Raw genomic sequence first — 11341 nt, forward strand, 5'->3', positions numbered from 1 at the left:
CAAAGTTCTATTTTACAGTGAAAAGCAATTTAAGTGATTTTTCTTAACTGCTTCATTTTCTTTAAAAGAAGGTCTTGCTGCCATAACAGTAATTCCAACAACCCTGTTCACAATAATGTTGTTCTCATTACGGAACCTGAAAGTCTCTACGGATATCTTCTGATCCACCAGCAGTACTAACTGCAATAACAAAACAGCAGAGCTGTAGAAGCCAACATTATCTACAGTTAGAAGTGTCTGTAATACAGAATTAAAGCAATGACTTTTGTCCAGAGCACAGCTTGTTCCCTCAGCGCAAGACAGACACAGGCCACCTTCCACCTCTCCTAGAAACAATCAGATTTTTCCTCATTAATAGAAAAAAGCATCCTCTTAGGGACAAAGCAACTTACCTTCATTACTAGTATAAAATTAAGTAATTATTAGCTGATTTACCCATGTGTTCGAGAGAGTTTGGTGTCTTTCCACCAGAAAGAAAGCGAGATAGACAAACACCTAACACAGAAATGTAGTGTCACATTCAGACCAAGTGTCACACTAAATTACACTAAGCAGAATCAGATCTTGACTTAACCAGGCAGTAAGCTAAAGTGTTAGTTCTTCCTAGGCTACTTGCAGGCAAGCACAAACAGAACACGTTCTCATCTGAAGTTATGAAGACAACCTTTACCAAAAAAAAAAAAAAAACAACCAAAAAAAACCCCACAAGTAACATGCGCCTTCAAATTTCATTATTATAAAGTGAGAGTTAACCTATTAATGTCCCCCTCAAGTTTTGTTAATGTGTCAAGTGTCTATGGCTTTCCTCCTTCAGCCATGAATCCCCTTACTTTAATTCTTCATCCAGTCTACCCCCAAGCGGAGCGTGGTATTTCCTCAGGCATTGCAGGATAGCTGCAGGATCCAGAAGAGAGACACTGAATAGACTACACAGGTGCACCAAAAGCAGCATTAATTTCCCCATATAGAAGCCGTAACATTTACATACACATTGAAGCTTGTCAGAAAGGTGCAGTCCCCCCTGCCACGTGCACACTCCCCGTACAGCTTACTGATGTCATGAGGAATTTATAGCCTGTGGAAGTTCTAGCTGGAGTGTAATAACAAGGACAGAGTAAATATACAGTTGTTACCAGATTGGTTGCTTCTGCCCAAAGGGTCACTTTACCACAGACGTAAGGTTACAGTATGGGGCAAATGCTCATGCGCACACGCTTCCCCCCTCCTCCTGAGAGGGTCACAGCCCTCTTTTGGCAGTTTGCATTGCGTACTCACAGGCAGTCAGAGCACCGGTTCCCTTACACCAAGCCCACGCTGCAGCAAGTGTCCGGTCAACCGGCAGCCGTGACTCACGCGGTGCAAAAGGAAATCCCCCACAGCCATGCAATCCGATCTAAGGCACTGAACCTCTGCACGCCACTTCCTCCCGTCAGCACCCAGAGACACGAAAACAGAAAAGTGGAACCCGTTACACACGGCAGAGAGTACTTCTCTTAACTATGGAAGGACAAGTATCAGCCAGACAGTTATTCCAGGCTGCCAGGGAACTATTTATGTCACAACTGATCTCTGCCCATTGCTGGTATCCATATCCATTCTCACTACAGCCCACCGTCATTATATACGAGAAAGTTTTTATTAATTTGTGCAGGCGGTTGCAAAGTTTTTTGAAATCTCACATTTGACTTTTTAATTACTTCTTCAGACTACGCAAAAAACACTTACCAAAGGGTGATATTTCAAAGAAAGATACAATTTAGACCAATTTCTGCAACGATTAAAACCTAAGTTCAATAGTTTCCTTAACTCCCCTACCTAATCTGAAGAGACCAACTGCTACTGTAAGGTATGATCTACACAGACACAAAACACAAAACTCATACAAAACTTACCTTCCCAGCATAAAACATCATGCTCTATTGCCCTTACAGCACAGACCAAAGCTAAAACACACACAAAAGACCAAACACAAAGCTTTGTGTTTGACTTCAGTCAAGGACAAAAGGAGCATGCTTCAGAGACAACTGAGAAGGCAAGCCCTGTATCCTGGGTTGCCATCAAAAGATGTAACCTCAGCTTCCCCTTCTTGCACTCCACCTGTCCTTGTAACAGCAGAGGATTTCCACAAACACGAAGCAACACACACCAGGAAAGTTATGTGGGGTTAAAAAAAAAAAAAACAAAAAAAAAACACCAACAAAAAAAAAACCCACAACGCAAAATGTTAACAACAGTGGAAAAGTCAGCTCTTTCAGGGCGAGTTCCCTTCTCTGCTCTACCAAAGGGACACGCACGCACAGACACCGACAGCAATTCAAAGAATTCAGCTGCACAAATCACATTGCCCAAAGGGGGCTGCTTTTTGTAGAGAAACTAGCTAAAATGGACCATAAACCGCATCCCATGGTTGCAACTCTTAAACCATTCAGAGAAAGCACACAAGCCCCTTCCTATACCCAGTCTCTAGTTCTTGTCCCCATCCCCTTTTTTCAGTACTCCTTCAGTTGTGCTGGTGCAGCTACCTCTGACAACCCACCTGTAAGCTGAATGACTTGGTTGATTCAGTGTGAAACACCAAAGGCAAGGCACCATGGACACAGAGCTGTACCATCTCTCCAGTAACTACTTGCCTACTTTCCCTTAAAGATGCGAACATCCTCCTCTTCACTCAGGCACATCGCTACTTAAAGCTGCAAGCTCACTGTTTGCCTGCTCCACTGTACAAACTCACAAGCGCTAATTAAGAAAGCAGTTAGGAGTCCTCCAGTCCACAGTGGAACTCTGAACTGCAGAAGAAAAGAATAAATATAGAGCATGACTTGCAGGAGCATCCTCCTACCTGGGACCTGATTTGTGACATTGGCATGACTCTATACTTCTGTTTCCAGGTCACAAAAAAGTACAAAGTTGGGACAAACTGCATTTACTTGGCACTTCCACTCTGAACATATCACTTCATTGACTCAAACGGAAGATAAAAATCCCACCATTCAAATAAGCAAAATGGACTTCCAAACAGCCCACTATAATTTTATTTTTTTTTTTTACTTGGACCTTAACACTCCTTTGGTGTTTACTTCCTGAGAAATACGTTCACTCTGAAACTTAACTACACAACTTTTGCCATCCCTTCTACTCAGCATGACTTGAATTTACATAGTTCACATTTAGCAGAAGTCGCAGCACTTTTTGTCAAAGTGTCAGACTAACTATTCCATCTTCTAGAAATGACTGGCCATGAGCTACCCCGTATTTTCCACTGATAGAGGGAGCTATAGCCATATATAGCTCTTTAATCCAAATTACATTAAAAGACACAGACACTGAGCTGCTGCTGAATCTCTCTTTCCCAAGGTTTTAAAGAGACTTTGCTTAAGCTCAGTAGAACGCAGCTTAACAGAGCCAGCTACTTCAATGGTGTCAAGTAGCAGTACACAGGCAGATATGTTTAACTGGATTTTCCAGAGTTGCACATGTTTTTCATGGTAAGACTCTCCATCTGGACAAGGCACAGATTTAGATATTCTTTAATACTGCATTTAAGCCACTGAGTCTTACCTTAAAGTTCTTCCTCTGATCCAAGTCACACACTTAAATATAGCTAAACTGCTTTGTCTCCAAAGTTTAGTTTCTATGCTTTTCACACTTCCCTTGACAAAGAACATAATAATTAACGATTAATATATGATAAAGATGTAAGGATATAATAATATAATAGGTAAAAGTGGATCAAACACTCACCCACCACCACCCGTTCTCCCTCAATGCAGTTAACAGAATTACTTTTCAAAATATTTTTCTTGCTGGGAAGGACCTAACAAACTGTAATTCATAAAGTATTCAGTTATGCTACAGTTTATTTAAAAAAAAAGTCAAGAAGCACTTAAGGTTCACATCACATACTTTAACTCTTTTCAAAGTCATTATTTGTAACTGTTTTCATGACAAATTATTGCCTCCCCAATAATTTTGGGGCAGACAATAATTGTCTCCCCAATAATTTTGGGGCAGACAATAATTGTCTCCCCAATATCTTTCCCCTCCAGGAAACCAATAAATACTTAAGCCACGCTTTTTTTTTTTTTTAGCTACCTGGCTTTCAAATTCAGTCACACTCAACCAAGGGGCTCAAACTGATGAATGAAGCACGCTCTAGGAAGCCAAATAAGAAATGGAAAAATGTGAACAATAAAAATTAGCTATCTCAGAACAATATAGGTAATATAAAATTGAGTACACATACTTACCTTGAATAGGTGGTCACAAGGAAAAATAGTACCTCTCAATAGGTACACCCACAGGTTAAAACAAACTTTTATTTGAAATAAAGAACCTCAGAACCTTGGAAGCAGAGACAGCAACGTAATTTTCTTTAATAAAGAAGAATTACTAGTCATGCTTAGTTTTCCCGTGGTCCTTTTCTCATCTGTGCTGCTGGAATAGCTTGCCCCTCACCTTAGAAGTAGCTGTGCTCTGATAGTAGGGGAGACCAAACAGGAAAAACAGATGAGCTACGTGCCAAAGCACAAGCCTTTGGAATAAGCTGACAAAAGGAGTTCAAATTTTTTGTTCTTCAGTTGAGCAAGATCTACTTCTCAAGGAGACAGAACCATACAAATCAGATTATGATGTTTTAAAACCAATCATCCTTCATGAGAGGAAGTGCCCTCACTACACTTTCCAACTCCATATTCCGAACATATTCTTCACTTTTTAAGGTGAAAAAGGCACCATAGTGCCTTGTTTCCAGCTTCTCAAAGTCTCCGGGGGAGTGCAGCTACCACCGTTCCTCACCACTGAGACTCTTCTTCCAGGCTAGAATTACCAAACAAAACTGGTGAAGAGTCCTCCGTGTAAACATGGGAGAGAGAACGGCCAGTGCCGCACAATTCTGTAATTTATTCTGAAGTACATTATTATATTAAGCTACTGGTGGAAAGAAGCACACCACTAGCAAGTTCTTTGATCATAAGTGCAGCAGCTGCTGCAGCAGTGGATGAAAAGCTTGAGTACTTAAACAGAGTACTAACCAGTACTAAACAGCTTTTGAGTTAAAGACAATGCTGGTTTCATTCTGAACTTAGCTCTGAAGATAAACTGTCCAGGCTGATAAAGGCAGCCTATACAGCACTTGTCCCTGCTCGGGCAGTTCAAGAGAGTACAGCATGCACCATCAGACCTTCACTACCTAAATTTTTCTTAATAGGTTAGTTTAGAGCTGAGGCACAGATTAGCTGAATTGGCCAAGCTGTCCTTAATACAGGCCTTAGAGTTAACCACAGCAAGGACACCAAATCACTTTCAGATCTGTGTATAATCCTTAGTCTGGCTGACTGTGACCAAACAAGGCATTTTTTTTAGCATCTAGATACTTCTTGATCATGATCCTTTCTGTCTGGCCACAACCCTCACATGCACAAAGGCCAAGGTTGGGTTTGTCTTTTTTTTTTTTTTTAATGGATAGGGAATCCCCAAGTAACCAATTAAGCTGGCTTTAAGACTTTGAAAAACCAGGGCAGCACAGAGTGAACTTAATGGGAAGCAGATCTGGCCCACTATTTTAAGTAATCTTTAGACAGTGGGGGCGGGGGGGGGAAGGAGAAGGCTTAAAGTTTTGCTTGAAGACTCTGCAGTGGCTGGGAGTGCTATTTTGCCCTTAAAGTTAAGCATATCTGTCCTAGATTTGCAACCTGTTCCAAAAGAATACTAGTATGGGTACTTTTAGTAGGTGAATTCAGTGTCATATACTGGTTTAAGTACCAATGGCACATCACATTCCGAGTTCACAACTGGGCACACCACAGGCGGGCACTTTCACTGACCACATAGCATCCAGGAAACTGCTTCCTTGTAGAGGATGACCACATGCACTCTAGCAGCCGAGAAGCAACACTGCACAAGAAAATCCCGAGCTAAATAACCATTTGTTTTCCCAGATGAGCATACCCATAACACTATCTCATTAATACAGCCTCTTAGGCTTAGATCTTCAATTCCTGTTGGTGTTTATTTAAAAAAAAAAAAAACAAAAACAACAAGCCACAACAACAACAAACACCAGACTACTATACTTGCATTAGCTGGGGAAAAAAACCAAATACTTATTTACACTTCATACCACTTGCTCACCATGCCCACTGGAAAGCCACAGCTGCAGGACAATGAGGCACAAATCAGAAAAAAAAAAAAAAAAAAAAAAACCAAAAAAAACCCATGGTATCTGGCACTTCGTTCAGCTGCACGAAGCATAAGGAATAGCACTGATTTTATTCATCAGGGACTACAGCAGGGGGCAGCTACCTGCTACCTTAAGCTTGGACTTCAGAAGCAGGGTTCTTGCTGGTCAATGTTCTGTTAAGTAGGAAACAACTTCAAGGTTTAACTTAACATATCCTTCTTCAAAGCTTCAGGAATGAAGGAGTATTCATAAGTCCCTGCAAAGCAAAATTCTATGCTAAAAGCTATGTTCATATAGTACTAAGCATGTACACTTAAATCAGGGAGCAGACTTCCCATCTGCCATGTTCCACGTAAACAACATGATTTAGATGCATGCAGGTCTTCAGAACAAAGCTAACAGTAACATTCCCCAACTTCATAACCACTGCAAACACTTAAAAAAAAAAAAAAGCTAAGACACTTAAAAACAACTATCTCATGCATGAAGTGCTGAAAACACATCTACCTATTAGTAAAGACATTGTGGTGAACTCTGTAGGCAAAGGCAGCCTACAGAGGTCTAGACAACTTCTGTTACAGCAGCAGTTACTTTCCCTAGGATCAACCCACTGTCTGCCCTCCCTTCCCGAACTCTGGGATCTCACCAGAAAATCCAAGCACTCACTCCATTACCAATTCTGGTCTGTTTCAGACTCCAGAAAATCAAGCACAAGTCTCTGCAAAGAGCATGAGGTCTTTCGAGCTCATCTAGAGAAAGCTTTGCACTTTTTGCAGACTATTGCTCAAATAAAGCCTCTTCCAGGTGCTTTTATACCTACCTTTCTATTTGTTTGCATGGGAGCTTCTTCTCTAATTGACACTTAACAGCAAACTCGGTGAAGAGTATTCTTCCCTATTGTTCACACACGGCAGCTGGGCTACAACTAAGTTGCTAAATACCTGTTTTAACAATTGTGAATTCCAACTGCTTGCTTACCAAGAGCAGCAAGAGTTTGTTAATAACTTGTTTTCACTGGTACTACTCCTTGTATCGGAAACAAAACTCAGCTCCACAGAGTTCACCCTATGATTTTGCAATGATTCACTCCAGTATACAACGAGATTTAAGCATTTCACATCCTCTTCACGTTATGCCTCCACACTATAACCTCAGGAAGCAGCAACTTTTATAGCACGCTCTGAAATACAGACTAGTGTATATCCCCACCTTCCAACCAAGAAAAAGAACAAGCTGGTTTTTATCATCTCTTCCAAGAACAGCTTCTGCAACTGCCAAATAAAAACATGAGGATTCAACCGAACTACACAGCATACCGAGTCCTACATATACATTTGTCATTTGCCCTGTTGTACGAAACACTGCCTCACCGCAGAAACGGGGCACTGCTTACATGCCTGTCTTCAAAATTCATCCTAACAAGGTTTGAAAAAATCAAACAGACAAACAAACAAACAAACAAACAAACCCACAAAAACCCAACTGTTATGTAATCACACGATTTGTAAGTTTTCTTAAGCGAAGTTCGGCCGGAGGCGTGCCTTACAAACCTTTCTGAAGAAGCTGCTGAACGTAAGCAATGCTAAAATCGTTCACCTTAGATCGTACAGTCAAAAATCAAGTCAGTATTCCCACACGTGCATGCCACGACTGCGACCTACCGGGTTTAAGAGCACCCTCCAGTTAAAACCGCCTCAGTTTTGCAGTACCCTTCTCAGAAGCTAGTCTAGGAGATGCCTTACTATCGCCAGCTTTCTGAGAGGTGTTATCAGAGACTCTGCTACTGCATTTTTCTGGACTGAGAGGATACGAAGAAAGCCTAAAAGCTCAGGTGATCGTTTTCAGGGATTTGCCTTTGGGCCGTTTAAAGGACGTTTAACCAAAACAACAGGGACATTACAAACTCCGGTCTATAAGGCGTCCTACACCAACTACAGCTCTGCTCGATTTCACTTCCCAGCCACAAAACCCGCCCAACCCGCCCGCGGAAGACCCCACGCACACGGGGCCTAGGCAGGAGGGACCGCGCCCTCCCAGACCACCGGGGCAGGGAAGGCTTTCCGTGCCACCCGTCCCCGCCAGGCAGCAAAGCCCGGAGGCGCAGCTGCGCCGGACCCTCCGCCGCCAGGCGGGCACCGCTGCCGCCCGGCACCTGCCCGGCGCCGCCCCGGCCCTGCGCCGCCCGGCCGGAGGGGATGCGCGGGGTCGCACCCCCCGCCCGCCCGCCGCCGGCAGCAACGCGCACCGGGTAGGCGGCGCAGCCAACTCGCAGGGAGCAGCGCAGCTCGGACGCGGAGCTGGGTTTGGAAAAAAAGAAAAAAAAGGAGAAAAAAAAGGGAAAAAGAGAAAAATAAAAACAAAAGCGGGCGGCGGGAAGGGGCTGCCCGCGGCCCCGCCGCCGGGACAACTTTCCCCAACTCCCGGCGGCTCCTCGCCCCGGCGGCGGCCGGGCCGGCCCCGGCAGGAGGTGGCTGCCCGGCTGGCCTCCCGCCCGGCCCCAGCGCGGCGGCAGGCGGTGGAGCGGGACAGGTGGGCGGTCGGGATGCCGGCGGAGCCGGACCCCCGTCGGCGCCTCCCCCCGCCGCTGCACCGGCAGGGGACGACCGACCGCTGCCCGCACGCCCGGAGCCCTCTCGCCGCCCCCCTCCGGTTACCTCCTCGCCGCCGACGCTCTCCTCCGCGGCGTTTCCTACGCTCGCCATGTTCCCGCTCCGCTGCGCGCCAGGATGACTGCGGCCCCCGCGCCCCGTCCCGCTCCCCACCGCCGGGCGGCGGTCCCCGCCCCCGCTCGGCCCAGGCCCAGGCCCAGCCCCCGGCCCGGCCCGGCCCGGCCCCGCCGCCTGCCCCCCGCCGCCCCGTCCGTGCGGGGCCGCGCCCGCCACCTCCTCCCCGCCCCGCCGCCCCACAACTCCGGTGGCCGCGCCTCCTCATTTGCATCGCAGGCCCCGCCCCCGCCGGTCGCGCCCTCTCGCTCGCGCGGCGGGCCGGCCGCGGCATCGCTGCCCGGGCTGCGGAGCTGGCTCACGGCCGGGGCGGCGGAGGGGTGCCCTGGCAGCGTCCCGGCCCCTCGGGCCAGTCGGAGGATGCGGCTGGCCGGCTCGGCCTTCGGGGCAAGCCGCGCGCCGTCCCAGACTCGTGCCGAGGCCTCCTTCCTGCACGAGGCCGTGCGCCTTCCTGCCGCCCCGCGGCTTGCGGCCCCGTAGCCAGCTACACCGGCCGAAATGCAGTGCGGCTTCGTGCAGACGTTCCTACGGTCCCTCAGTGTCCCTGCAGCCCCCTCCGCTACCTCAGCGGTGCCCAGTACCGCCGAACCGGTACTGCCGGGTGGGTGCTTCTGCGCTGTGTAGCACCAGGCTCCTCGCCGGCTTGCCCAGAGCCCAGCCAGCTGCCGCAGAGGAAGGAAAGCGCGGGCTGTGCTGCTGTTTGCTTTGGAGCTCGTCTGAAGGTTCCTCGCACAGCACTGCATGCAAGCGGACCGCCCCACGAGTCCGTTGTTGTCAGTCTGCTCCGGGTGTTCGCTACCTGAAGTCCAGGAGAAACATGCACCTACAGTCCTTCAGCACCCTGTGGCCAGGCACTGTGAAGAGCTGCTTCATCACCATGCTGACTACCACTTGAGAAGAGTTTGCAAAGCAGCCAGCTCTCCGAGAAGGACTGTTAGATTCCCCCACCCTGCCTTATCCTGTTGTTAGTTCACAGTATCATCATGCCCTACGCTAAAAATCTACCAATTTCCACTTTTACCTGTTCTGCCAGTTGATGTCAAGTTCTGGTAAAAAGTAGGTAGCATGACGCCCGTTTCCACTTCCTACAGGTTACTTGTCTGTCATAGCCCTGTTAAAAATACATATAGTTTTGATATACTAGCTTTGATTAGAACCAGAGACAGATGAAGAGAGAAAGAGAACCTAACAGGTGCAGCTAACCAGGAGGTAAATACAGTCCAAGAGCTTTTTGCAAGATTTGGGATTACAGTCTAGAGATAAGCAAGGTCCTTCAGTCTAAGAAGAGGCAGAAGTACAGGCTTTCAGTGTAGGCTAGCAATTTAAGTGTCCTCATTAGTCTTACGCAGCCTGTACTGCCATATCTGCTCTGCTATTTTTACCCAGCCGAGCTAAGTAAAAGGGGGAGGGGAACGTAAGTTGAATACGTTCATCTGTCCTGCAAGATTGCGCTCGTCTCAGTTAAGGTGTCACAGATACACTGTTCTCCCATCCTCCTATTGCACCTGAGTATGTTTCTTCACTGGCAACTTGTTGGAAGATAATCCAGTGATATTAATATACTTCTCCAGGACTGATCCGAAGCACATGAAACATACCAGTAGTGCAAATGCAGTAGACAGGCCCATAAATGCTTTGTATTTGACTCACAGCACAGTCATGTCTGCCCACACAGCTCCACCTGAAACTTATGTTACCATTACACCAGAATTTTATACTGTTCACAAGAGTTATCATCTTCTGTTGAAGACATGACTCCCTTTATTTTTCAGCTCCAAAGGCATTCCCTTTGAGATGTCCTGTTGCTTAGAGCAGCAGACTACCTCAATTTCAAAAACACTGTTTAACCAGTATTATTCTATAACAGAACACTATGGGGTACATAATATGAGTAGGAGAACTAACACATAAGGGCCCCAAGTTCTAGAAACATGGCCCTTAAAGATGAGAACCAGTTACTCCATTCTGTAGGAGCCAGACACCTAGGCAGTTATGCACTGCCAGTTCTAGCTACAGAGAATAAAAACTTAGCCTGATCCCTTATGTTCTTTTAGAAACTGTTAATGGACTATAGCACCAGCGCTTTTAGAGTTAGGTTGGGGAAGTCACACCCATGGGCAGAGTTTGTAGTCATGAGTAATTACTCTATGCATTAAGAGACATAACTGCATAAGTCAGAGGTTCAGTTAATATACTCAGCAAGTTCAAGACCAAGGTCTAGTTCAACACCACTTTGTCATTATCAGCTCTTGATAGGTTTCATTTATACTCTTGTATTCTTTCCTCCCCACCAAGTCCTTTAGCTCATTTATAGTCTTTTGGGCAGACTTAAGGCTATATCCATCAGCGACCTTTCTCTGGTCAGAACAAAGATGCATGCTAAAATAATCATGGTAGAGATAACTACATCATATTGTTCCTGAGCCAGGTAGCTAAGGCA

The 11341-nt window shown here is 46.2% G+C and overlaps 1 protein-coding gene across 1 annotated transcript in view; it reads right to left on the minus strand.

Annotated features, from left to right (window-relative positions):
• Window positions 1-8943, minus strand: part of TTC39B (tetratricopeptide repeat domain 39B) — a 71679-nt gene extending 62736 nt beyond the window's left edge. Inside the window, exon 1 of the mRNA XM_075526791.1 lies at window positions 8833-8943. Coding sequence (XP_075382906.1) covers window positions 8833-8880 — 48 coding nt within the window. The 5' untranslated portion in view covers window positions 8881-8943. The remainder of the gene's footprint in view (window positions 1-8832) is intronic.
• Window positions 8944-11341: the final 2398 nt, after the last annotated feature.

The sequence above is a fragment of the Mycteria americana genome, chromosome Z (genome assembly GCF_035582795.1).
Source record: "Mycteria americana isolate JAX WOST 10 ecotype Jacksonville Zoo and Gardens chromosome Z, USCA_MyAme_1.0, whole genome shotgun sequence".
Classification (NCBI taxonomy): domain Eukaryota; kingdom Metazoa; phylum Chordata; class Aves; order Ciconiiformes; family Ciconiidae; genus Mycteria; species Mycteria americana.